The 27580-nt window shown below is 55.5% G+C and overlaps 1 protein-coding gene across 2 annotated transcripts; it reads right to left on the reverse strand.

Moving 5' to 3' along the window:
* CEP43 (centrosomal protein 43) lies at positions 1–27160 on the reverse strand. Of its 2 annotated transcripts, XM_079780894.1 has the most exons (13): positions 26995–27160; positions 26504–26557; positions 21562–21616; positions 21042–21130; positions 20222–20359; positions 17846–17926; positions 15591–15650; positions 11212–11438; positions 9404–9516; positions 6812–6880; positions 4999–5038; positions 4148–4244; positions 1–3328 (listed from the first exon to the last, which is right to left on the reverse strand). In XM_079780894.1, exons 1-13 carry the CDS (start codon positions 27094–27096, stop codon positions 3248–3250), a joined length of 1206 nt encoding a protein of 401 aa, XP_079637020.1. In that variant the 5' UTR covers positions 27097–27160; the 3' UTR covers positions 1–3247. The 2 variants fall into 2 exon arrangements, with proteins under 2 accessions (XP_079637020.1, XP_079637021.1); XM_079780895.1 differs by lacking the exon at positions 15591–15650.
* Positions 27161–27580: the final 420 nt, after the last annotated feature.

Consider the following 27580-nt stretch of genomic DNA (forward strand, 5'->3'; position numbering starts at 1 on the left):
TACAGGCTAGTCTGTAGCGACAGGAAGCATTGTGTTGGGGAAGAGGGGGTGGGGTGGAAAATGGGGAGCGACTGCGATGCGTATGAGGCTCTTTTCTGGGATGAACATCAGTGGCGGTGACAATGGCACAACTCTGGGAATAACCCCAAACCGTTGACCTGCACACTTCACCACGCACCCGGGACGCCCGGCCTAGGTTACTTATCTTGTCCCCCTGGGAAGAGAGTTACAATGCATTTTGGGAGCTGAATTCAAATTCGGTGTAAGCCTCCCCGTGCACCCTGCTCTCTCACACCGCCCTGTGGGTGCCGGGGGCAGGGGTGGGTCCTGGCTCAGCACGGGCAGCGGGACCTGAGAGGAAGCAGATCTGAGGTGGTGATGCTGGAGGGGGCTCGGCCGCAGGAGGACTTTGGGGAAGTGACACATGAATGGGCCTCGGAGGAGGAACAGAAACTCACGGGAAACCCATCCAGGCTCCTCTCCTTCCTCCCCGTCCAAGCGCAGCCAGGCCCCGACTTCCCCGCGGTGAAAATCGCTGCCATCTCCTGGTGCTGCGGCTCCCCCGCACAAGGCCGGCCACCCCTCGGTCCTGAGGTCAGGGCGCCCGGCCCCGCGGGGAGGTCCTGCCTGGGCAGGTACCGCAGGTTCCCTGTGGCTCCGCCCCACACTCCCTGCCGGGCGGCTCCCTGGGCCACTCCCTGGGCGTGGCCGTGGCTCGCTGCTCGGGACCCCATTGACCCCGGGCACCAGGTCGGCTCAAGCACCACCTTGCTGGTGGTTGACCCTCTTCCCTCCAGTTCAGAGGCCTGGCAGCGCGGCTCATCTCCCGGGCGCCAGGCCGCGCTCCTGGTTCTGCAGCTGCGAGGATGACTCGAAGACAGCCTCCCTCGTTTCCAGTTTCCCCAGAAGAAGCTGCCGCGTGGGCCTGGGGGCTGTGCAGGTGGGACCCAGCGCCCGCAGGGGGTCTGTATGGCTCGGCGGCCCTTCTTTGATAGCCCTTCCCTGCCCAATCGGGTCGCGGTCAGCCGCCTCAAGTCCCACTCCGCTTGTCCTGTGCCAGCAGCCACCAAGCGATGAACAGGACAACTGTCCGCTTCCTTTGAGAGCAATGTTCCCCCTGGCCGGTGGGAGGAGGGCAGCTGGGGCCTCACTGAACCGCGAGCCCGGTCCTCAGGGTCAGGGTGAGGTCAGCTGCCCAGGCCTCAGCCAGCACTCAGAGCCTGCCGGGCAGACTGCGGGGGATGCTATTCAACCACCACGGGGTTCAGCACTGCCCCGCGCCGATGGGGCTTCTGGACAAGAAACAGCCGTCAGACAGGGGCGAGGGGAGGGACACGGGGACAGTGACAGCGGCAGGCTGGGAGGGAAACCCCTCCAGGCGGGAGCGTCTGAGAACAAGATGGAAAGGAGCCAGGCGGCCACGGTTCTGGGGAGCAGTGCTGGGGGCTGGGCGTGCCCCACAGGCGGGGGTGCTCGGCTGTGGGGGGAGCCAGGAGGGGCCCAGACGACACGGAGACTGGCGGCCACAGCTAACGCCTGGTCACTGCCACACAACACAGAGTAGGAAAGGTGCGAGCTTTTTATTCACTCGTATTACCGCCGATAAAATGAGAGCTAACATTTGGAAACTCCACTGTAAAATACAGGTTTTACCATGAAAATGTATTTCACAGGGTATTTCAATACGCATTTAACACACACACGCTAAGCACACTCAAACCCCGTCCAATCGAAGCACACATGGAAACGACACCTTTCACAGCCGAGTATTTACAATCGAGGCTCATGAGAAAGAAGTTCCGTTTGGCGTTATCTCCCCATCCCCCCGACAGGCCTGGAGGCCAGACTCTCTGGTCACAGGAAAGGACACTCAGGTAAACTGTCCCCGGTCCTCACACGGTGAGAGCCTCTCCTGCGGCCCTTCCACCCACCGAGGTCCAGCTCCCACCACGCCCTGCGCCAACAGGGCACGGGGCTGCCGCTTCCTGAGGCGGGCAGAGGCGAAGCTTCACGGCGAGGGCAGACGGGGAGCCAGTGGGGCACCAGGACGTCAGCGACAGCCGTGTCTTCACGCAGCGCCGACCGCGCACAGTGTGGACAGCCCCACACACGGAGGCGGGACTGCGTCCAGGCCGCCGGCCCGTGTGCTGTCCTCTCTCCTGCTGGCGTTTATGGCTCAGTTTCACTTGATTTTAGATTCAAACTCCAATGTTCCACAGCCTGATCCCCACACCACCACTCCCCTTTCCACGTCGGGCCGGCAGGTGTTTCTGTGAGCGGGAGTCTGAGAGAAGATGGAAGCGAGCACACACTGACCATCACGTGTGCGCCCCGACTGAGATCAACCAATCAATTCCTCCTCTCACTAGGAAAGGCGACTTTCAATAAAAGCCATAATTTAATTGAAATAAAAAAGTACAAAACTGACCACGCAATCACAGCTTCGCTTGTAACTGTAGCACAGCACGCGTCACCCCCGCTGTGCAATAGTACCATGGGCACCAGTGACCCCTGTAAACACAGCGCCGCCCCGGGCGGGGGGCTCGCTCTGAGGTGACAGTGGAAGGAACTGCAGCAGGAAGCTGCCCCTGGACACATCTGAGACCATCACCCCTCTCGCCACACACAGGTCCGGACGGAAGCACCGCTGCGGGACTCAGATGCGCCTCGGAACTGAACGTCTCAAGACAGGGTCACAGGTGATAACTGGGCTCTCAGAGGGCCTGCGAGGATGGCTTCTCGCGTGGACACAGCAGGGACGCGCCGCCACCGTGACAACCGCACCAACAGCCCCCCCGGCTCTTTAGGAGCAGAGCTGGCAGCACCCAGAGCACTGTCACATCCCCTCCCGGACGGACGGAAGCGTCTCACCCTGGGCTCCGGCGGCCCTTCCTTCTGCCACCACCGCAGCCCCACCCGCCCCACCCGCCCCGCCCACGAGGGACCTAGAAGACCAAAGCCACGCGTGTCCGCGAGCCGGGGGCCTGCAGCTTCGCTCTCAATACTGCTGTCTCACGGTGCCTCCTCACCAGGCATCCGAGCGGAATTCCTTTCTGAGGGAAACGGGCAGGTAACCAGATTAAGACGGAATCTCCCACGCGTGGGCTCCAGTGGAAGGCTGTTTAGTTAATGAAAAGTTAATCTTTAAAAATATCTGCCGTCGTTCTGAACACAAGGCACCAGCAGAGCGGACTCCGGCCACGACTGCCCGGGAAACGGAGTCCTGGGCGGTGGCAACGCTCCTTCCTCAGGTGAAGGCCACGTCTTCCAGGTAGTCGGCGACGTCGCTGAGCTGCGACACGGTCAGGTCCTGTGTCAGGTCCTCGAGCTGTGGGTCAGACAGAGGACAGAGGAGCGTCAGCACGCAGCAGTCTCAGGTCTCCCGAAACACGCGCTGTGCCGTGAGGGTCATCTCGGGCCCCCTGCTGCCGCCGCACGGGCACCGAGCGGACAGGTGAAGCGCAGAGAGCTCGTGGAGAGAGCAGGCAGGAAGGACGAGCGTGCGAGCCCAGGTTTGCTGCGCAGACTTGTCTTCACTGCAAACGGTGCCTCCCTCCCTCCAAGGCCTCCCGCTGCAATCCTCCTCGAAGGTCATGGCACTGAGGGCGAAGGTCACGGCACTCGGGGGACATGCTTGTGGGGAAGGCAGGCTCACGAGAGATGCCCACAGCTCTCTTGGCACCAACATGCGATCCTGAGCCGCCAGCTCACACATCTAAGTGCATCCTGCTCTCTGCCTAATCGCAAGGCCCAATGTGGAACCCCAATACAGACCCCAGTTCTACCCTGGCTCCATTTCTGCTGTGCCGTCTCCCCTGGGTGTGTGGCCCCCGCCCTGCTGTGTGAGCCCCCGACACCACAGGCAGCCCCAGCGCGCCTCCTGCCCCACAGGCACGGCTCCTCCTGCACCGACTGTCCACACCCCGAGGGTCGGTCCGACCCAGCCCTGACCCCTGGCCCGAGACAAAGCACCTCCTCAGTTACAGAGGGAGTGACAGTGGACACAAGCTCACATCCTCACTCAAGATTCTTTTCAGACTGAGCCAGGTCAATCTGCCATCCATTTCCGCCGTCTCCCCCGTCAGTGTAGCTCCTAGAGCCGCATGAACCGAGGCAGCCCCGGCCCGCGCCCCGCACTCCGCCCAACCTTGTCGCTGGTGTTGGCGTCGTCCAGCTCCGCAGACAGGTCCTCCTCGATCTCCTCGCCGATGCTCAGCTCGCTTCTCTCCGAGCGATGGCTGGTGCTAATTCAGGGGAGAGAGAACAGTGACGCCAACTCCCGTCTCAGCCTCTAACCCTAAATAGAGTGCCACATCACATCAGCTCCGTGCCTGCCTACCTGACCCTGAGACCCCTGCGAGGCAGCAGGGCCAGTCAACGGGACAGACGAGAAAAGCAAGGGCCACGCTGCCTCTCACAAAGGCAACCCACCAACTAACCAGGCACCCAGTTACAGACACACTCCCGGGAAGGGGGCTCTCCGAGCATCTACGCCTCAGCCTCCGACTTCAACTTCCTCGTCACCTCCACAACCCCCACGTCCAGACGAATGACTGCCCAACTCCTGTCACCCCACCTACACCCACCTGAGTCAGAAAGATCATGTGAGGGCCACCTGTTTCAGGTAGATGTGGGCGGTTCCCACGAGGCGGGGTGGGGGGGGGGAGAGGGGAGTGGAGATGAGGAGAAGGAGGGGAGGGGGAGAGGAGGGGAGGAAAGGGGGAGGAGGGGAGGGCCCTCATCCTAGGGAGGCCTGGTGCGGAGACTCAGTTCTTCAGCTACTTCCATTCATTCTCCTGAGTTTCCTGAACACCCACATCCGGATGCGGAATCTACCCAGGCTTCCAGGCCATGTGCAGCTCTGGATCACCCCCCGCCCCCCCCCCCGCCACTCTGAAGAGGGCCACGCCACTAAAATAAGCCCCGGGTGATCCTGTCACTCTCCTGCGTCCAGAAACGGCTGACGGTGTGCATCTCTGGTCCACCTGCTTTTCTTACCTATTAAAGTCATCCACATAGTCATCGTCTTCTCCAGCCCCTGGAAGTTCAGGGAGAGACACGTTATCCAATACTGCATCGTTACAGAGGACCCAAAGATCAGAAATAACATTGTTACCATATATAAGATACTAGTACAAGCAAGTAACAAAGTAACCCGAGAAACAGTACAGTTATTTCCATCGTGACGAGTACTTAACGTGGTCTTTTAGTCCAAGCACTCAAAGCTTCCTCCTGTTGCATGTTTACTCTTTATAATGTCATCTCTTATCAAAACCAAGTATTCGGTCACATATTCCAACTCAATAGATCAACTTAAAAGCGAGCAGAGCGAGAGCATCCTCGGTGGGTGTGGGCGCTGCCCCGTGACCTGGGAGCTGGCCAGTGTCCTGCCGTCCCTCAGCTCTGAGCTGTGGCACCTGCCTGCCCAGGTCAGCACAGGGTCCTACCTGTGAAGGGCCGCAGACCCAGTGCCCAGTGAGCACCGGGGAAGGACGTCACAAGGGCAGGGCCGCGCACAGACGCAGCAGCCCCACAGGCCGCCCTATGGCATTGAAAGTGCATCGAGGCCCTGACAGAGCGCACGGTGGATGCCACCCCCTCGCTCCCGCCATCTCCTGAGGGACAGCTGGGGACATGGTGTTGACGGCTGAGCAAACGCTTAGGGCCCATGAGAGCTGCCCTCCCCATGAACAGTGGCACGTGGAAGACATGCAGAATCACGTGTGGCCACTGAGGGAAGAGTGGGGACCCGCATGGGGAGCCCACGGGTCCCTCGAAGGCCAGACCAGGCACTGCTGGGGGTTCAAGGTCCGGATGGATAGTCAGACAAGGTCTTCCTCTCCTGATACAATTCCCTGGTGGTTCTACTTTTGTCAAACATGAGCGTGACTGCTGGGTCCCGAGGCCCAGCATGGCTGACGGGGCGTCCCTGACCTCATGGAGCTCCCCATCTAGTGGGAGGAAGCGGGGGGGGGGGGGCCACACAGGCCAGACACTGAGAGGGGTCCTGAAGTCTCTGAGGGCAGCTGAGTGGAAATCTAAGGAAGGTGACGGGGGACACATCGTGGGAAAGTGTGTCCCAAGAAGAAACGTGTGCAAAGACCGAGATGGGGAGGCCGTGGTGGCGGGAAGGCCCGTGAGGAAGCTGGCGCAACCACGGACGTCACCGTGGGCCCAGGGCAGGTGGGGAGACAAGGAGGGCGCGCAGGGCGGGCCTGGAGGTCGAGTCAGGACTCCAGCGTGAATGCAGAGGGGGAGCCGTGGAAGAGGGCAGTGGCCGAGGTCTGACTGCTGTTTCCCACACTGCAGCCACCGCAGAACAAGGGTGCCCGGAGGCCGAAACAAAGGGAAGGAGAGCTGATGTCAAAGCGAGGCCCAGGCCAGAGGGGACTGCGCTGAGGGCTGGGGCGCGTGTGTGCTAGAGACCTGAGAGATGCGTGTGGGGGGAGGAGAGACCCCAGAAAATAAAGAATCCAGCGGCACTGCACAGATCACTGCAGCAACGAATCGGAGTCCCTGCCACTGGCGGAGGGCGGCCGAGGCCCCACGACAGGCTAGCTGGTGGCGGCTGCCTTCTGGTGGGCGGTGGGCGGGAGCCTCCCTGCACACCTGGAGTGGCAGAAGGGTCAGCTGAGCCTGTCATGGCTGCTGCTAGGCCCCTCGGCCCGTGGATGAGCCCAGGCACGCGGGCCAGGCAAGCATGCACTCAGGAGGTGCTCACGGCAGGCTGGCCACACCCAGGCATTCAAGATTTTATTTCTAAAAAATAACCACCTCCGAGCAATCAACACTAAACTGGTTATCAAGTTACCTAATCCAAGGGATCCGATTTTATCATTCACCACCTTCAGATCTTTCAAAGCTGCGTTTCCCCTTTTACCTGTGAACAAGTAAATACATTTGCATTAAATCAACATTTAGAATACAACCATTTCTTAAATGTGTCAATTACTTCTCCCCCAGAATAAGGGCTTCTTTACAACAGAAGCTTCCTCAACTAGAAGATGACAAAGTGTGACTGATGCCTGCCGAGTGCAGCTCTCTGCTGTAACTTGACCCTCAGTGTATTTGCCCACTTTTTTCCTACTAGAGGCCCGGTGCACAAAATTTGGGCGGGGGCGGGGGCGGGGGGGGTCCCTCAGGCCGGCCTACATCCTCTCACAATCTGGGACCCCTTGGGGGATGTCAGGCCTAAACCGGCAGTCGGACACCCCTCTCGCAATTAGGACGCTGCATGCACCAGTGACCGTACTTTTCCTACAGGTGAAAGGCATCTTGCTGTTGCATGGGAAGCTACATTTTTGTTGCCCTGATTATAAAAGGTAGTACATAACATGATCCTCTGAGGCAGTAGTACCATTCTCCCCATCTTATGGGTGGAAAAGCTGAAGCAGAGAGAAGTTAAGTAACTGGCTTTGTCACACAGTTGTAAGTGTCAGAATCAGGGCTGACCATAAAATGTGCAAGCCAGAGTCCATGCATGTCATCGCTGCATCACCCTGTTTTTTCAGTGTCAGAGTAGCCTTGCCAGGTTTTGATTTTTAAATCTAAGGGACTGTTCCCAATATATGGGGTAAGGTCCCTAGGCCTGGCTGGTGATCAGGGCCATCTGTGGGTGACCAGTGGGCGGGGCGATCAGGCACCCACCGGCCAGCTCCGCCCCCCGCCGCCGCCTCCCTCTAGGGGCGGGGGGGGGGGGGGAGGGGGGCAGTGCGCATCATAGCGACCCATCGTCCGCTGTTCTGTCGATTTGCATATTAGGGTTTTGTTATATAGGATGGCGCCCCTCCAGGTGTGACTGCACAGACTAGTCATTCTGTCATATTACGTCCCTTGACCTCTAAATTTTGCACCAATTCAATCACTATTTCATTTCCCAACCTGACCGACTCTCACTGGTTTTACTTCTTCAGCCCTTAGCCCTCAATGTTCTCTCTAAATCATTCGTCCTTAATCAGCATTAAGAGTGACCCGCCTAGCTGGTTTGGCTCAGTGGATAGAGCGTTGGCCTGCGGACTGAAGGGTCCCAGGTTGGACTCGATCCCCAGTAGGGGGCGTGCCAAGAGGCAGCCAATCAATGATTCTCTCTCCTCATTGATGTCTCTCTCTCTCCCTCTCCCTTCCTCTCTGAAACCAATAAAAACATATTTTAACAAAGAGTGACCCATCCTGACTCTGGGCTCCATCACTGAAGGTGACAGTGGCCATGGGAAAGGAGAGAGAGGGGGGTGACGGGGCCACAGTCTCAGGTCCACGGCTAGCTGACCAGATGGTTAGGAGAGCCACAGAACATCTCGTGTGTCCTGGGATACCTACCCTACAGCTGTACCACGTCATGCAAAACTGTGCAAATTACACTGCAATTCCCTCACACAGAGCTCACCCACTTTTTAGAAAACTCACTCGGAAGAGGCCCAGTTATGCTCTAACACTGTGCTGATTAAACCCTCTGTCCCCTATGACGTAGTACCCAAGCTCATCCCACAGGTCCGTGTCTGAGCACTGGGCCTGCACCGTGTGCGCCGGGGCGGGGCGGAATGTGTGGGCAGCCCGGCATTCCTTGCAGCTGCAGTCCCTGTCCCTGCTGCACAGGACACACCAGGTCCAAATCCCCCCCACACCCTGAGCTGATCACTGTGGCACCACACAATGTATAAGACACATGTTTGAAAAATGAATTTAATTAAATCCTAATCAAGTCAATCTAAATGTCCGAGAGAGATGGTTTAAAATTATACCTCTACTAGAGGCCCGGTGCACGAATTCATGCACCAGTGAAGTCCCTCGGCCTGACCTGCAGGATGGGGCCAAAACCGGCTCTCTGATATCCCCCAAGGAGTCCCAGATTGTGAGAGGGTGCAGGCCTGGCCAAGGGACCCCACCGGTGCACGATCTGGGCCAGGGAGGGACACGGGAGGCTGGCCCGCCGGAGAGGGACTGCGGCAGGGCTCCAGGGCATGTCCCGCTCATCTCGCTCAGTCCTGATCAGCTGGACCCTAGTAGCAAGCTAACCTACCGGTCAGAGTGTCTGCCCCCTGGTGGTCAGTGCACATCACAGCAAGCAGTTGAGTGGCCTTAGCATATCATTAGCATATTACTCTTTGATTGGTTGAATGGACAACTGGACACTTAGCATATTAGGCTTTTTTTAAATATCGAATAGCATGATAGACAGCCAAAATGTCAACTAATAGTGTTTTGGTGGCATAGGAAAAGCGGAATACAGACCGTATCTTAAAAAATCAACACCATATTAACAGAATCTATCTCTGAATGGTAACGTTATGGGCTGTTTTTATGATTTTACATACATTTTTCTGAAAAAATAAGCAATGATCAAATGTTCCATAATGAGCTAGAGAGAAATACAGCATCCAGTGCCACCTCTGCAGCCAGCACTCACCTTCCGAGTCTTTTAAGGAGGGGGCTCCCGGCAGGGAGCCGAGACCACTCTTCAAGGATGGGGCGTCGGCGAGCGAGGTGAGGCTCCCTCCTGGCTTCCCAGGGTCACTTCTCCTAACAGGAAACAAGCGCAGTCAATGGCGCGCTGGCCTCTGCCCGGCCCAGAGCAGCACAAGCAGCTCTCACAGGACACGAAGAACACACACAGCGCACCGCACCAGAGGGCGAGGAGGCCCCAGCTCTGGGCGACATCCCACTGCTCCTCCTCGTCACGGTGTGTGCTTCGCTCAGCAGCTCTCCTCCCTCACCACACCCACCTCCCAGCGAAGATGGAGGCCTGGGCACTCAAGTGTAGCTCTCCAGAAACCCTGTCCCGACACCACTAACTTCCCTCTTGAAAACTGACTGTTCTCGCCCTGGCCGGTTTAGCTCAGTGGATAGAGCGAGCGGACTAAAGGGCCGTGGGTTTGATGCCAGTCAAGGGCACATACCTGGGTTTCAGGCTCCATCCCAAGCCTGTCAGGGCACGTGCAGAGGCAACCAATCGATGTGTCTCTCTCACATCGCTCTCTCCCTTCCTCCCACTCTCTCTAAAAATCAATGGGAAAATACCCTCAGGTGAGGATTAACAAACAAAAAAAACCCAGGACTGTTCTCATCCACATGCTAGTACATGCATGCTGTTAATTTTCCCGCTCTAACAGTTCTAACCCCACCCCGCCCTCCAGCCCCACCCATTCCTCTGCACACTCCTATAAAACTCATCAAAAAAGTATTCACCACCTACAGCCCTCTCCTGTCCTTCCTGAGCCCACTCGGACCCATCAGCACAGCACGGCCCCCAATGCCACCATCTGGCTAACCCAAACGTCAAGGCCATCCTCGGCCTCGGGCTGCTAAACGCAGAGCAGGTTTCAGAGCCAAATGCGGCTACTTGGCCAGCCTCCTGCTCTGGCTCAGTCCCCTGCCCACTTGCTCCTCTGCGGGCTGGCCTGGAGATGCTGCAGAGCCCACGGCCTGGTGACCCCAGCAGGCACCCAGCTTTCCACGCTCCCTAAGGTGGAGTCCCTAATGTGCATCCAGCCAGAGCTCCCTCCACCCGGCCCACACCCTCTCACCTTTCCGGGACCATCTTCTCCAACCCAGCAAGTGGGAACGGAGCTCTCCTGTCCCCTGGCCCACACCCGAGGACCCCTCAGCTCAGTCAAGGGCGGTTTCCGCCTTCCAGGTGCTCAGCCTGGAAACCCGGAACTTCCCTGAGAGCCACTGCTCTCTGAGCTCGTCCTTCTGCTCCCACTCAGGACACAGCCCGTCTCCTCCTCCTCACCATCCCACGTCACCTGTCCCGGGGCGGACGACCCTGCCACTCCGCACCTGGAGACCTGCGCCCAGGCCTGCAGCTTGGCGGCCAGGCCTTGAGACAAGGCCTGCGGACCCAGCCACTCTGCTGCCCAGCGCCAGCTTCCAGTCTCCCTCAGAGCAGAGCCAGGCCCTCCTCTGGGGGTCCAGCCCCTCGGCCTTGTGACTGGCAATCCCCCTGCACGCTGTGCCGCTCACAGCTGTGCCGTATGGCGCCTGCGCCCTGCAGTGGCTGGCAGAGAGGCTCAGGACCCCTGGCTGCGGGAGTCGGGACACCTAGGCTTCCTCACTCTGGACGCATTTCCACATCGAAGGCTTTGATCACACAAATCAGACTCACGTGTCTAGTAGGTACGGAACCTTGAGCAGCTCACTGTTTCTTAACTGTAAAAAGCATTGGGAAATTACCTTTTTAAGCCTCTATTCTGATAACCAAAAGAGTCGACTCACCAACCGTAAGTTTTTTCGGGTTTAGGAATGGGATCGTCAAAGAAAGAATCTCCGTCCAGGTCATCTTCGTGCGGACAAAGGCCAGCTTTGTCTTTGACATCTAGACTTCTGTCGCTTAAGAAAGGTCCAAGTTTTGTGTCCTGGGCCAGTAAGTGAGGACTGCTTCTGCTCTTTGGCTCTGACGAGGAGACGCTCGCGTCACTCTGACTAGCACCACTGCCGGCTTTCTAGAAAGAAAGGGGGAGGCAGGTCCCCTTGGTGAAATAAGGCTGTGATAAGGTGTTTTAAATCAGAGTCCTGAACATCTGCAACCCCCTGGGCATGAGTGTGTGAGGCCGTGAGGGACGGTGGGAGGGGCTTGCAGTGAACTCGGGGGTCCAGAGCAACTACGGCCCTCAGCTGGCCCCAGGCCTCGGGCCCCGCCAGGGCAAATGTCAGAGAAACAGGTGGGCACCACTCCTCACACTCCCTGAAGGAACCCTTTGCTATGCCCACTCCATTTATTCATGACTTCCCACTTCCTCTTCCACATCTCTCCCTGCTCCGCCAATTACCGTAAGTCAACGTGCCCAACGTGAAAGCAAAGGAAGGTTAGTTCACACAAACGAACCAAGAATTACAGCAAAGTGAACACAGCCTTTCCGCCCAGAGCCCAGCACACCCGCACACCAACCAGGAGGCCGCCGCTGCGTGCGGGTCTACGGCGGAGATCTGCCGCAAGTGCAGCCCTGGCCTCCACTCAGACCTCAGAGGGCGCCCCCACCGCACCTCCATGTCCATGGCACATCCGGCCAGCCCCTGAGCGTCTACACCGGCCAGCCCCTGAGCGTCTACACAGGCCAGCCCCTGAGCGTCTACACAGGCCAGCCCCTGAGCGTCTACACCGGCCAGCCCCTGAGTGTCTACACCGGCCAGCCCCTGTGAGTCTACACCGGCCAGCCCCTGAGCGTGTACACCGGCCAGCCCCTGAGCGTCTACACTGGCCAGCCCTTGTGAGTCTACACCGGCCAGCCCCTGAGCGTCTACACCGGCCAGCCCCTGTGAGTCTACATCGGCCAGCCCCTGAGCGGAGCCCCTGAGCGTCTACACCGGCCAGCCCCTGTGAGTCTACACCGGCCAGCCCCTGAGCGTCTACACGGGCCAGCCCCTGAGCGGAGCCCCTGAGCGTCTACACCGGCCAGCCCCTGTGAGTCTACACCGGCCAGCCCCTGAGCGTCTACACGGGCCAGCCCCTGAGCGTCTACACCTACCAGCCCCTGAGCGTCTACACCAATGTTCAAGGCCCTCGAGCGCTCTCCCTCCTGTCCCAGCCTGCATGCAACAGCGTGTATTCCCTTGTCTCCAGTTGGCCCTGACCCTCACAACCTAACTGGATTCTGTCCTTCACCGGTTTCTCTTTGCCCTTAGACATGCCTATGTTAACAATATAGTAACCAAAACCTTGATTCCTAGAATGTCTATGAACTAGAAAAAAAAGTTTTTCCAAACTAAAGGCTTAATCTGAACTGCTCATAACAGACACATTAAAGCCAAAGAAAGTTTTCCAAGTTTACAAAATTCATGCAAATTCTTTTCCTGCCCATGCCTTATCCCCCAGCTTCCTCCCCAAACACACCAAAGGCAGTTTATGACCCGACTTACTAATAAATTAATTTTACTACAGCTCTCTCTCTCTCTCACACACACACACACACCCCTAGAAGTTTAACTCATGCACAGAGAGAGCAAACACTGTGTTATTGTAGAATCACAGAGGCCCAAGCCCTTTCTAGAAGCTCAGTGGTCCTGGAGAAGACCTATTTCCATGCTCCCTTCACAAGCCGGACCTCCTGCAGGTGCACGGAGCCAGCGCTCTGGCTTTGAAACCAGACTGGTCGGCCCGCACAGCTGCTCCACGCTCAGCCCTAAGAAGCCAGCTGCTCGGGGTCAGAGGACAGTAGTGCCCAGATGTCAGGTCTCGGGTCTGAAGCAGCCAGGAGTGGACAGCTGGCCAGGCTGAGTGCTGGGCACACTGCCCACTAGGAGTGCTCCTGCATTCAGAATGTGTGTGTGTGTGTGTGTGTGTGAGAGAGAGAGAGAGAGAGAGAGAGTGTGTGTGTGAAGGGAACGATAATGCTTGGTTTATCTAGAAAACCAAGGTGTCTGTAACAGACACAGAAACATCCCCCCATCCCAAACACACACACACACACACACACACACACACACACCCCACTGCCCTAAATCAACGTGACGCTGGGCTTATTCCAGAATTTTGGGGGGGAAAAGGAGCAACGATTTCAGAAATGGTCCTTTTTAAAAGAACTTGAAGCAAAAAATACCTCAATACACAAGTTTAAAACACTTGAAAACTGATTATAAAAAGGCTGACCCTCTATATTACTTTTAATGTGAAGATAAAAAGCACTTTATTCTAAGTATTAAAAACAAAACCATCTACTATTCAGTTTTCCCAAGTGAGTGGAGCTACCAAGGGCTGCTGTAACTTCCGACACCCTTTCAGAACGGTGTCCAGTGAACAGGTGACACTCGGGGAGGCAGTGTCAGCACAGTGTAAAATGTCACCTCATTAAAGAAACGCCCGCCCACTTACCATCTGCCCGCCTTGGCTTCCACTTCTTCTGCCCACCCTTTACTGACCCACAATAGCAAAACCCAGCAATACAACTTGCATCTGACCAAGTTCAATTAGGTCCAAACCTTGGGTTTTGCTTTGCATTCTGACAGGCTCACACTAGTAAGTGCAAATCAGTTGTATATACACGTGAATGACTTTTTAAAAGTTCATCTGCACCATGAACTCGGGCCTTCTGCTCACAACAGAAGCCACAAGGCACCCCCGCAGGCCTTGCTGGGCGCCCCGGTGGTTCAGGGACAAGCAGGGCGACGCTCAGGGCTTTGCCCGTGGGAAGTGCTGTCCTGCTGCATGTGAACGGCGCCCCCTGGAGTCCAGCTGTGTACGCCCGCAATGACACACACATGCAGCTCGGTATGGGTTAAGACGTTAGGATGGTGGGGGATTAAGGGCGGGAACCTACTGCAGGCACAAGGCAGAGCGGAAAGCAGAGGGATGACGGGCTGAGGCTCATCTATGTGGCTGGGAACGGTGCTGGGTACCAGACTTCTAAAGCAATTCCACGACAAGGCCGGGGGCGCAGAGGAGACCAGGGTTCACAGCGACTGAGGCAGAACCTGGGGCTCAGCGACAGGACACGGGCCGCACAGGCTCTTCAGTCCCCCTTGGCCCGGACCGCCTGAGGCCCTGCCCGAGCAGGAGTCGGGCCCCACGCTGCTCCGTGACCCACAGTGCAATGTGTCTCCCTCCACGTGCTGTTCCCACGGACCCACTTCTTCAAAATGTTCGGACCTCTTCAAACCCACGACACCAACAGGATCACACAAGTGCGGTACCATGAAATATGCCCTTAAGTCCAAGGAACTGACTAAAGGCAGCTATGAAACATGCTGGTTTATGTTTCTAACGACCTTTCTAAGGTGTGTCACCTCTCCAATCCCACCGTAAACTCCTTACTAGTGAGTGAGGACCATGGTCACTGTCTCGCCCAGAGCACTGAACACGAGTTTCTCTATGCAAATGTGCAGACGTACTTGCTGAATAACGTTTTAAGACATCTCATATGGTAAGGCATGAAAACTGTGAACGGATGACAGGAATTCGCCGCTGAGCCAGCAGAACGAAGGCAGCCAGCACGGCGAGTCCTCGGGATCTCTCCTGACACCAAGCTCACCTGCACTGAGCCCCACAGACTGAAACGGTGGAGAAGGACACCTGATCCTAACGTGTGTAAGAACTGACTGACTGACACTGCTTCTCAGGCCTCTAATATTTAAAATTTAAAAGTGGCCAGGATACAGGCTTGGTCCATTTTTGTGATCGTAGGGGAGGACGCAGTGCTGGCAGCAGGCACAGCGCGCTGCGGCTCCGCCCTCTGCTCGGGCTCCGAGGCCGAGGCCTGGGCACGGGGTCACAGCTGTGCACACAAAACATCCTGAGGGAACGAAGTTTCGCCTTTAATTTGCCGATAGGAATGTATCAAAAAGTCGTGCAATGTTCTACTGACCTCAGATAAAAATCATGTAAAGACTATATACGTGACCATCCATTCAAAAAGTATTTTCAACTTTTTTTGTTGCCAAAATCAAAAAATCCTTAAAATAAAACTGACAGCACAGTTTAAAAATGTAACAGTGTGACTTTCACCTGGATAAAACTGAAAGTCAAACTACTTCTTGTTTTGTGCCACCGTGACTTTGTCATGCCTGACGACAGAGAGGAGAGGGTGACATTTCCAAAGAAGTGACCGCGCAATGGGCTGCAGGCCCGGAGGCTGCTGTCCCTCCGCCCTCATGCATGTTACCTTGGCACCAGACTTCTGCCCGCTTGTCTTCTTCTTACCTTGTCCTTTATACCTTGGTATCTGAGCATGAGAATAAAACGACGTTTTACCACAAAGTATAAATCTTTCAAAATAAACTAATTCATAAACAAACTAAAAAGGATTCCTATTAGAAAATTTCCTTAAATTGGAGATATTAATATGTTCCTTTAGGAAACCCACTTCTTTGGTCTTTTTACCTCTCTTACTCAAGGGGTTCAACTCATGTTTAATCACCCTTCCCAAGAGTTATTGGTCAAGCCTGGCCTCCCCGTGGACAGACACGCCCTCCCTGGGGACAGGCCCTCTTCCGTGCTCACTGAGCAGCGCTGAGAAGCCAGGCTTGAACTCCTGAGCAGCTTCCTTTCAGGCCGGGCCCCGCCCCCCTGCTCCGGAGCACAAAGCAGGCCCCCAGGGCTGGCGGGACGCTGCACTGGGCCACCCGTCCCAGAGTCCCTGGGGCTCTGAGCAGGAGGACAGCAGGCAGAGGCCCTTCTAGAGCCTCTGATGGCTCAGGCACTGAGAGGAAGAAGGACGCCGGCGAGGAAAGGGTGAGCCAAGTACTGGCATCCAAACCCAGACCCGTGAGGACCACGGGAGTTATCTGAGCCCAGGCCCCAGAGATGAGCTGCAGCGTTTCCCGTGGGGTGACTGAGGCTCCGCGGAAAACAGTCAGAAGGCGGAGGAGTGAGGCCCCTGCAGGCCTGTTCTCTATCAGCCTCAGACCCCTCACTCCTCTGGGACCGTGCAGAGCAGCGGTTTTCAACCTTCCCCTCTCATGGCCCACACAGACTGATGACTGAAACCTGCAGCACACCAAAGACATTGTTGCCAATCTGACCCAAAAAACTGCTGTCATTCTGACTCATTCACACTGGACGGCCATGTCGTGTCGGCTGTTGTCGTTTACATGTGACTGTCTGCGGGGAAGAGTCGGTGCCTGACACTGCATGCCAGAAACATGCTTGCGCTCACGGGTGAAAATCGCTGGTTTAGAACAACATTTCCTAACTGACTTAACATGTCAGATTCTCATCATAATTCTTAACTCTTAAAACTATTTCTATAAAGAGAGTAAGAACAGGCAAAACAGACATTAATATCTTATCTTGAAGACATACCTTATGGGGAAGGTTGGTCTTGCTAATTTGCTTTAAGAAGTAATTACTGACAAAAGGGAACTTCCGAATAGCTGGGTACTAGTATGTGGGGATGTGTGTCATGTTAACCCCCTAAAGCCCGGTGTCTCACAGAAAGCAGAGCTTGTGACAAAGGCTTTTCTCTCGGGTGGCTGCTCCGAGGGACTCGTAAACGGGCCCTGAGCATCGAGGGAAAGCCTTAAAGGCCCCTCCTACAGAGCAGGCGTCAGCAGGCCGCTAACAGGCCCAGCACCACGGTCTCCTACAGAGCAGGCGTCAGCAGGCCGCTAACAGGCCCAGCACAGCGGTCTCCCCACTCAGACGGCACAAAGGGCCAACCACACCCAAAGCAGCAGGAGTCCCCCTGGCAGCCCTTCTGTCACCCCTCCAGCCCCGTCACAAACAGCGGACCTACCAGTCCGGCTGCCCGGGGACACTCTGGCTGCTCCCGGGCAGGGGCCAGCGGGCGGTCCCCACTCACCGGGCGCAGACCCACCCTCTGGTGGGCCAGGTTCTCGCAGCGGCGCTGCTCCAGCGCGTCCCACACACACTTGCCTCCTGACTCGTTCTGCCACCAGCACAAACACCCTGGACTGGGAATCCAGTGTCCCCCAGTTCACTGTCTGTGACACCAAACCCGAGTCAGGGCCCTAACTTCAACCACTCAGAAACCACACACCAATATGGCCCAAGCTCACAGACCTTACGAACCCTCAGAACGGCTCATTACTGTAAACACCCGTCAGGCTTACAATCCCAGACTGTCACCCAGCTACCCTACTCAACACAGCGTTCTACACTCCTGAGCCTAACCTTCTCCAGCTAGGAATGTACAAATGAGAAGTAATGTCCAAAGTACCAAGTAAGTCCAATATTCTACAATTTTATTTAATAGCATATTCCTTTCTATGACACAAAATTCAAAAAACTACCAATTAAAGCAAAATAATTAATGCTTACAAATCTATACTTCATCCAGAGGAAGCAAGCAGTGGCAGAAACTGAACAGGAGTGTGACGTGTAAGACTGGGTGCGTAGGACTGGGAGGAACCCGAGCTGGGCGTGCCGGGCCGGACTGCCCCTGTGCCGTGTACTCACCTTACTGGGGCCCGTGTGCGCGCTCAGCTTTCCTTCTGGCGACGGTGGTGGAGAATGCGCATCAGCCAGATCCAATGCACCCTAAAACATTCCGTTTAAAATTAACACATTTACACATAAACATACTAATTACACCTCATAGAACTTCAGCATTTAAAACTACTCCACATGTTGGTATGTTGATTTCTTCCTAATTAATGTCAATATCCTCATTAGATTTCCCCCTAATTTTAATTTTAAAAACGGAAACACACTTAGATTCTGATTAGCTGCCAAGTATCCCCTCAATCAGCCTGGGCTCTGTGAGGCCCCCCCCCCTGCCTGACGCCCTGGTCCTGCCCGACTCCCCAGACACCTGCTCTGCCCCCGGACTGGCTGCCGCTTCATTTGTCTCAAGAAACCTCTCGCACAGCTGCTCCCTGGTGGGCACCGCTGCTCCCTGGTGGGCACAGCTGCTCCCTGGTGGGCACCGCTCTCTTCAAGGGCAGCCCTCCCTTCCTCCCACTTCCCAGGGCACTGGCCCGCCCGGCCTCCCCACGCCTTCTAAACCAGCGGGCACACAGCAGGACAGACACCTCAGGGAGCAGAGCGGCAGCCCCTGGGCTGAAGCAGGGAGTCGGAGGGACAAACCCAGCCCCAGCAGAGTGTGGCAGAGGACCAGACCAGGACTCTGTCCCATCGCCTTCACTTGGTTAGGAGGAGAATGGAGTCATCCTTCCACCCAGGACTCCAGCCTTCGAGTGGGCTGACCAGGGGGGATAGGGGAAAGGACTGACGGGACTCAGGGGCCATCCGAACAGCAATGGCCACAGAATCAGAGACGGGAACGGGAACGACGGCCGGCAGCGGTACGGCCGCCCATGCCCAGCACTGTTCCCCAGCTTCACACACCGAGGCCTTCAGTCCTCACAACCCCACCGCTGCCTCCCACCTCCACGTCCCGGGGAGGAGCCTAGGGCGTGTGGCTGAGGAGGGCCACGCACAGGGCGGGCCGGGCTGGGTGTGAAGCTAAGCAGTCTGGCTCCAGAGTCTGGGCTATTCCCAGTGGCTACAGAAGGGACAGCAGACCTGGGAGAAAACGTGGGCAACCAGCACGCATGCATGAGGTGCACCGGGGAGGGCAGGAGAGGGGAGGGGCAGAGAAAGACAGAGGTCAGGGCCACAGAAGCCGAGAGAGCTGTCACCAGCATTTCCAGACGGCGGCTCAGGAGAGCGGGAGCCTTACATGTAGGTCTCTTTTGTCCACTAGCAGCCAGCACAGTGCCCAGCCTGTAAGAAGCGCTCACCAACCTCGTCGAACAATTATGGAAGAATGAAATCACAATGCACGCATACGCATGCGGGGACAGCCTGTGCTCTGGCCAGGCCCCTGCGCCCTCCTCCCTCTGCACCTGCCCATCCCCTGCCCGGCTTTCACGTTAAGGTCGAGTTGAACAAAATTTCAACATGAAACATTCTGCCCCCTTTGACTAAAAATTATTACTCAGAACGTTTAGAACTAATCAATTATTGTATACTTCCTCTATAATCACAAACCATTTAAATGTGCATTTTCTTACGAAAGCATCTTATCTTGAACAGCTCTCAACCCTTCTACTACACATAATTTTCTTACATTTCCCTTTTAACGAAAAGCATCTATTTATTGCAATGGGCACTCAGTCAGCCTGAGTGGTTCCGGAGGCTCTAACAGGAACTCTGAGGCTGTCCAGACGGAGGGACGGGGCAGCCACGGCCTCCTCACACATCCCTGCGGCAGAAGCACGCTTAACCAGCTCCCTGGGACCGTTAAGACGCTGTCTACGCCTGTGACAGGACCCTTCCAGAAACAGAAATCAGACCGTTCACCTCGTTAGCAGTACTTCTAAAAGGGAAGGATAGGAATAAGAAAGGTAATGGCTAATCAAACACACAGGAATTAGAAAATGTCTAACAAAATAAGCAAAATCAATAGCTCAAACAGTTTTAGATCTAGCTTAAAAAAGCCTTTCAGTTCAAAAATTAACTAGTCTGTAACTCGGCCTTTGTATGTTTGAGTACCAAGAAGGCTAATGCTTGGAGTGCTCTCGCCACTTCTTAAGCAGTGCCCTGTGCTGGAGCTCCAGGTGCCCGCCCCGAGCTCTCAGACCCCTTCCCGAGAGGAACAGGTGAGCACTAGTCAGAAAGGATGGCGAGCACGAGTCAGCGGGAGGTGACACTAGCCAGCGGGGAGCAGGATCTATCCACAGAACTGGGGCGGCAGCAGCTCAGAGCACCCACACTTCCAGTTGCTTCCAAGGAAAAGTCTTTTATTTACCCTGACTCACTGCACGGAGTGCGGGCTGCCCGGGCAGCAGTGATGAACCAGGAGGTAACGGAGCACAGGGCTGCACTTACTTCCCCACGGGCGGGCCCTCTCTCCTTCTGCTGACAGCGCCGGATCACTTCCAACAGCAAGGGTCCGCCCACAGTGCCTTCCGCTTCAATAATGCCCAAGTCCCGGGCTAAATTCTCTCGACCTTCCAGACCTTGAAACTAGGGCAGAAATAAGATGCAAAAGTAAGCTATAAGTGCACAGATATATAACAAAATTATTTACTCAGAGCTTAAAGAAAAGTGTTTTCGGAACCTAAAGACATCTTTCTAAACTCAGAGACTGTTTTTCTAATGAATGAAATATCCATTTTAAAACATTACATATATGTTTGTGGGGGAGGGGGACTGAAGGTGGCCACAGAGCCCCATCCCCCCCGAGCTCACTCCCAAATACGCACTCACTGAATAGAATAGAGCCCTCAAACACCCACACCGTTTAATGATACTTGTTCTCACAGGAAGCACAGTTGCTCACGTGTGTGACATAAACACATAAAACACAATGACACAACATGAGCAAGTTTCTATTTGAGATTCTGCATATAGAAAATGCGAGAGTCAGGTTGCTTACATTTGTTATTCCTTTCACCAATCTCCACATTCAAAGTTCACATTAACAGCTACAGTCTGACAGAACAAGCCAGCTTTACAACAACACTCCCTTCTAGTTAAGTAAAGCAGGGGCCCAGAACCCCCTGCCAGCTCGGATGATGTTTAAGAAAATCAGGGAGCGATAGAAACATCTTTATGCAAGACACTACAGTTGTCAAATGTTAACTTTCAGCTGTTCATGGGCTCAGCGTTGTCCAAGGCTTCAAAGGTGAGGTGAAATCGTTCTTACTGTGCTAGCTTCCGGTTGGAAAACGGCCAAGGTGAAGTCAAGATGGAAGAACTGGAGAAATTCGGCCACCAGACTGGCCACCAGCCGGCCTGCAGGGCGAGAGAGCGGTGAGCGAGCCTTCAGGCTGAGCCTCCTCTGACACTGAGGACAGGCTGCACTAATGCGAGGAAAGTTTCTACATTGTTTAACCATGGACTCGTCTTTGCCGCGTACAATTAAGTGATGGAAACCGGTCTCCCCTTGTTCTCACTGGGACCCTAGGTCTGGCAGCAACCATCGGGAAGACCCTGTGACACTTCACTTGACGGTTCTGCCTCTTACAGTGACACTGGCTTTATCCCGGGACCCATGGTAAGCAAAGCACCTTAACAGCAGTCCAATAAAATCTCATTTTAAGAAATAAGGACCTATAAGAATCACAGACACCAAAAAATAATCTGAAATGCCTGATTTCTTCCAAATAGAGTCAGGATTTGAAAATGTACAGATAGACATAATAAAGAAGAGCTGAACAGCTTACCATCTTTCGTATTTAAAAACTTTTTCAGGCTCTCATTGACTAAAGGAGTTTTGTTCTGTTAAAAAAAAAAAATTCTGTCAGTGTTATGTGTTTATGATGAGAACTACAAAATGCGGATTAACGTATAACTTTCTGGCAAAGATGTAAGTAAAATATTGTCACCCATACAATTATGGTTAACCCATTCCACAACTATTGATCACTAAAAGAACTGCTTTGTGCTACTGAATAATATCTCAAAATTAATAAAACAAAGCCATATATGAAGACTTATACTCATTTTTAAATGTTTTATTAATTGCTGACTAAAGTACTTTAGAAGCCAGACCTTCAAATACTCATGTGAAATAACACTTATAAAAACAACTGATAATTATTTCAACTATATGAATTTTGATACTGTCATCTTAGCTATCAACCATTATGACACACTATGAACAGGACTATAATTACACACTTGCCATTTGCAGTCCACCTATAGCAGGTCACATGACTTTATGCAGTGCGTAGGCCAACTGATTTTTATCATTGGACATTTGAGTAAATAAATACTCCAGCACATCAAAGCTTCCTCCCGCCAACCGCAGAGGGGCAGGCGCCTGGCCGAGGAGTGGTGCCCGCTCTGGGGAAGCCCTGGTCTGGGCATGTTGTACAAAGGTGAAGGGCCCTCCATGTTCATCACCCGCCGAGGTATTTCCTCAAGTGAGGAAAGGGCAGGTCCAAGCAACACGCACGCACACGCATGTCCCAGCAGCCTTGTTTGAGTTGAAAGCTGGAAACCCAACGTCCACCCACAGGTGAGTGACTGAACGAACTGCAGACGTTCATACAGCCCAACACAAACCGGGAAACCAACGACCACGTGAATGAGTCTGTAAACTCATGTGCTGCGTGAACACAGCCGGACCAAACAAGCAACACGCACGCACACGCATGTCCCAGCAGCCTTGTTTGAGTTGAAAGCTGGAAACCCAACGTCCACCCACAGGTGAGTGACTGAACGAACTGCAGACGTTCATACAGCCCAACACAAACCAGGAAACCAACGACCACGTGAATGAGTCTGTAAACTCATGTGCTGCGTGAACACAGCCGGACCAAACAAAGAAACGAGCGTGTGCTGTGGATTCCAATGGCCTCGCTGTCAAAAGCCCTGGGGTTGCCCAGGTTGGAGGTGGGTGGGGGACTACAAAGGGGCGTGAAGGGGCTTGAGAAAGCCTTTTTTTCTTTAATCCTCACCCAAGCATGTTTTTGTTGACTTTGGAGAGGGAGAGAGAGAGAAATATCAATGTGAGAGAGAAACATCGGTACGTTGCATCGGGTACCCACCCTGACTGGGAACTGAACCGGCAACTTTCTGGTGTGGGGACTACACTCCAACTGACTGAGCCACCTGGCCAGGGTGCCTGAGGAAACTTTTCAAAGTCATGGATACGTTCATTATCTTTTTTTACTTTTTTATTTCAGAGAGAAAGGGAGAGGAAGATAGAAACATCAAAAAGAGAGATGGAACTGGAGAGCATTATGTTAAGCGAAATAAGCCAGTCAGAGAAAGATAAATATCACAAGATCTCACTCATTTGTGAAATATAATGAACAAAAACAGATCCAGAGACAGAGAAGCATCGATCAGCCGTCAAACCTCAGAGGGAAGGTAGGGGAGGGTGAGGGTAAGGGGAGAAATCAACCAAAGGACTTGTATGCATGCATATAAGCATAACCAATGGACACAGACACCAGCGGGGTGAGGGCATGAGTGGGGGAGTGGGGAGGCAATGGGGGGATAAGGACACATATGTAACACCTTAATCAGTAAAGAAAAAAAATAAAAATAAATAAAAGAGAATCATCAATCGGCTGCCTCCTGCACGCCCTCTACTGAGGATAGAGCCCGCAACCCGGGCATGTGCCCTTGACCGGAATTGAACCTGGGACTCTTCAGTCCACGGGCCGACAATCTATCCACTGAGCCAAACCAGCTAGGGCTATACCTCAATAGTTTTAAGAATACTCAAAAAACACAAGGAGGGTAAAGATCACAAAGGTACTCAAGTAGGCTAGTGTAAGAAATTTTAAGATGTTGAGTCAACTGAAATATTTAAAGAAATGGAAGGGCAAGATCGAGTATGTCCTATGAACAGCGACTGGGAGCAACGCGGAGAAGGGCTTCAGGAAGATGTGCGGACAGCAGAGGAGTGCAGGGAGGGCAAAGCCACTGGAGAGGAACGAACAAAGCCGAGCGGCAGCCGAGCCCTCCTCAGACCTCTCCGCACAGAACTGAGAGAGCCAGGCGGCCCAGGAGGGAGGAGGAGCGGGCAGTGGGACACGCAGGGCTGAAGCTTGGGAGGGCGACACGGACGGGAGAACCACAACTGCTGGTGCGGTCAGGGCTCAGGGAGGCAGACGACAGCTCTGGGACGCGCCCCGAGGCTGCCAAGGAGGGAACAGAAGAAGATCACGCCGAGGATCAAGGAGTGATCAAGAGAAAACAGAACAGAAAAATTCCCCAAAGTCAAAGCAGATTTTCAGGAAGGAATTCAAGTCCAGTGCCACAGAGTAACTCTATAGGTAAGAACTAAAAAAACCGAAGTAGGATTCTTCTTGACCGCAGCCAGGGAAGTCACCCAGGTGCAGCAGTGATGGACTCAGGTGCTCGTGGGTGAAAGGGCACCTGGACATGAGAAACAGTGTAAGACACATTCACCCAAAGCTCGTCAGAGGGGAAGCAGAGGGGGATGCTCCAGAGACGAGCCAGCAGCAGGGCGAGCGGAAGAGCTGAGACGACCGCGAAGGCAAACCCAGGGCAGGCCGCTGTGCAGCCGGCAGAGCCTCCCCACGGGCGCGGGAGGAGGGAGGCACAGGTGCGTGGGCACAGGTGCGTGGGCACAGGGGAGCTCTGTCTGGGGAGGACACACCGAGAGGACCTGACGCCCCCGTGTCCCCCCAGAGACACAGGCGTCGGTCACGAGTAAGGTGGAAGCGGCATGGGAGAACATATCTGGCAATGATACATCAGATAAAGGGCTTATCTCCAAAATGGATAAGGAACTCATACAGCTTAACAAAAGACAAACAATCCAATTAAGAAAATGGGCTAAGAACCTGAATAGACACTTCTCCAAAGAGAACATAGGAAAGGCCAAGAGACATGAAAAAATGCTCAAAGTCACTGATCATCAGGGAGGTGCAAATTAAAACCACAATGAGGTATCACCTCACACCTGTCAGAATGGCTACCATCAACAAATGACAAGTGCTGACGAGAATGTAGAGAAAAAGGAACCCTCGTGCACTGCTGGTGGAAATGTAGACTGGTACAGCCATTATGGAAAACAGTATGGAGTTTCCTCAAAAAAATTAATATGGAACTGTCATCTGACCCAGGGATCCCACTTCTAGGTCTATATCCTAAGAGACCCGAAACACCAATCAGAAAGAATGTATGCACCCCTGTGTTCACAGCAGCACAATGTACAGTAGTTAAGATCTGGAAACAGCCCAAGTGCCCATCATAGACGAGTGGATAAAAAGCCGTGGTACATTTACACCATGGAATACTACGCAGCGGTAAAAAAGAAGGATCTCTCACCCTTTGAGACAGCATGCAGGGGCCTGGAGAGTATTGTGCTAAGTGAAATAAGCCAGTCAGAGAAAGACAAGTGTCACATGATCTCACTTATGTGTGGAATCTAAGTGACAAAATAAACTGATGAATCCAGAGGCATGGGAGCATGGAACAGAGGGCGCAATCTCAGAGGGAAGGCGGGGAGGGTGGGTGGGTGGGAGGTGCTCAACCAAAGACCTGTATGCACATGTGCATAAGCCGTGGACACAGACAATAGGGTGGGGGCGGAGCGGGCAGCCTGGAGGGGCCAATGGGGAAAGGGGGACACATGCAGTACTTTCAACAATAAAGGTTTAAAAAAGAGGCGGAAGGGCCTCGCTAGGGTGGTAGTCTCCATCCAGTGACGTCAGCAACCCGCAGGCTCGGGTGACTGCTCTAGAGCGAACAGCACACGAGGGAGTTAGTGTGCTGAGTTAAAGGACCATTAAGACTTTTTTCCAGACCAAGTATGGCTAGAAGGTGAGGCTCAGAAGTATGGACCAGGGGTCCAGACCAGAGGCGGCCAAGAGGAGACACAGGCTGGGCAAACAGCAGAGCCAAGTGAAGGGCTCCTCGCGGTGACCAGCAGCGGGCATCAGGCCCACGGGGCAGCGGAGGCGGCGGCTCCTCGGAGGAGGGTGACCACGGGATTACCAAGCGACTCCCGTGGACAGCAAGTTCCAGGACATCCACTCAGGAGGTGGCGGGACGTGGGGCAGAGAGAAAAAGCTAAATGCACTTACATAGCGATTCGTGGTGGGACTTGGGGCAGTCAGACAGACTGCGTGATTGCACAACAACTGTGTGGCCCGGCCGGTGCGGCTCGGTGATGAGTGTGAACCCATGAACCAGGAGGTCCCGATGGGTCTCACTCAGGGCACAGGCCTGGATTCCCGCTGGATCCCCAGTCAGGGGGGGGGGGGGGGGGGACCGCGTGCAGGAGACGCCAATCCCCGATTCTCATCACTGATGTTCCTACCTCTCCCTTCCTCTCTGAAACAAAGCTAATAAGTAAATAAACTTAAAAACAAAAACTGTGCGGTCTGACCGTTCTGGGAAAGGCGCACACCAGCTGACCATGGCCTGTGTTTCAGATCCCCCTACAGAAAGGGGTCTGCGACCAGCAAGGTTCAGGGCTGGCTCCGCCCCCGGGGCGCTCCTGAGCAGCCTGGCAGGCCCCGCAGACGCCAAAGTAACGCTCTGCCTCTCCTCCCGGAATAAAGGGGCGCCCCCCGCCCCCCAGCTCACAGGCACCCGGCCCACACCACAAGCCGCCCTCCGGAAGGGGGTGAAGGTGTAAGGCGGCCGTGTCCGTGTCCAGGGGTGCGGACGTCATACCTCTACTTTTTCTTGCTCCTCCAGCGCCAAGAACACGGCCGCTCGGAGTTCAGCCTGGAACAGAAAGGGGGGTTAACGCACAGCTCCCCGACCCGCCTCGGCCCGAGGGCGCACCCCGAGCCCCAGGGGCGCCGTCCGCGCCGAGAAGCCCAGAGCGCAGCCCGGCGGCGGCCAGGCTCGGGGGCCGGAGCGGGGCGAGCGCGGCCAGGGGTCGCCCCTCCCCAGCGCGCCCCGCGCCCCGCGCCCCGCGGTCACGCCGGCTGGTCCCGCGGCGCCGGAGGAGCGGGTCCCGAGACACGCGCCGCCGGGACGGCAGCCCGCCGCTCGAGGCAGGTGGGGACCTGGGACCCGGGGACCCCGAGCCCGCCCGCCCCTCCCCACGGACCGGACCCCGGATCCCGCCCGGGCGGCCCCTTTGTGACGCCCGCCGTCCGCACAGGCCCCGCGGCCCGCGCGCCCCTCCGCCAGGCCCGGCCAGGCCCCGCGCCGACCTTGATGCGGTTCAGGACCCCGCTGCCCTCCAGCGTCTGCACCAGCAGGTCCCGCAGCTCCGTGTCCTCCTCCGCCGCCACCGCGGCCGCCGTCGCCGCCATCTTGCTTCTCCAAGACAACCGCCGAAGCCGCGCCAACGGCCAACGGCGCCGCAGAGGCCGCGGGGCGCGCGGCCGAGACCACGCCCCCGGCGCCGGCGCGCGCAGCCCGCCTCACGCTTGGGCGGGGCCTCGGGGTGCTGGTGAGCAAGGGGGCGGGGCCTCGGGCGGAAGCCAGGGGCGGGCCTGGGCGCGGGGGAACGCGGGAGGCGGGGCGGACGCAAGGGGCGGGGCGGGGTGGACGCAAGGGGCGGGGCCAGGGCGGAAGCCAGGGGCGGGCCTGGGGCGCGGAGGAACGCGGGAGGCGGGGCGGACGCAAGGGGCGGGGCTAGGGCGGACGCAAGGGGCGGGGCCAGGGCGGCAGGCAGGGGCAGGCGCTCTGGGTGCAGGTGCCAGTTCAGTGCCAACCGGAATCCCAGTTAGGGCCGCGGAGAAGAAGGGGCCTTTGTTGGCGCAAACAGCTCAAAGTGACCCGCTGGGCTGAGAG

Source organism: Cnephaeus nilssonii, assembly GCF_951640355.1.
Source record: "Cnephaeus nilssonii genome assembly, chromosome: 9".
In the NCBI taxonomy this organism is placed as follows: domain Eukaryota; kingdom Metazoa; phylum Chordata; class Mammalia; order Chiroptera; family Vespertilionidae; genus Cnephaeus; species Cnephaeus nilssonii.

Coding starts and splice junctions, on each gene's coding strand:
- CEP43 (XM_079780894.1), bottom strand. CDS start 27,096: ATGGCGGCGACGGCGGCCGCGGTGGCGGCGGAGGAGGACACGGAGCTG. Junction 21,617..26,503: donor AGGAGCAAGAAAAAGTAGAG/GTATGACGTCCG, acceptor TTTTTTTAACAG/AACAAAACTCCTTTAGTCAA. Junction 20,360..21,041: donor TCCAACCGGAAGCTAGCACA/GTAAGAACGATT, acceptor TTTCTGCCCTAG/TTTCAAGGTCTGGAAGGTCG.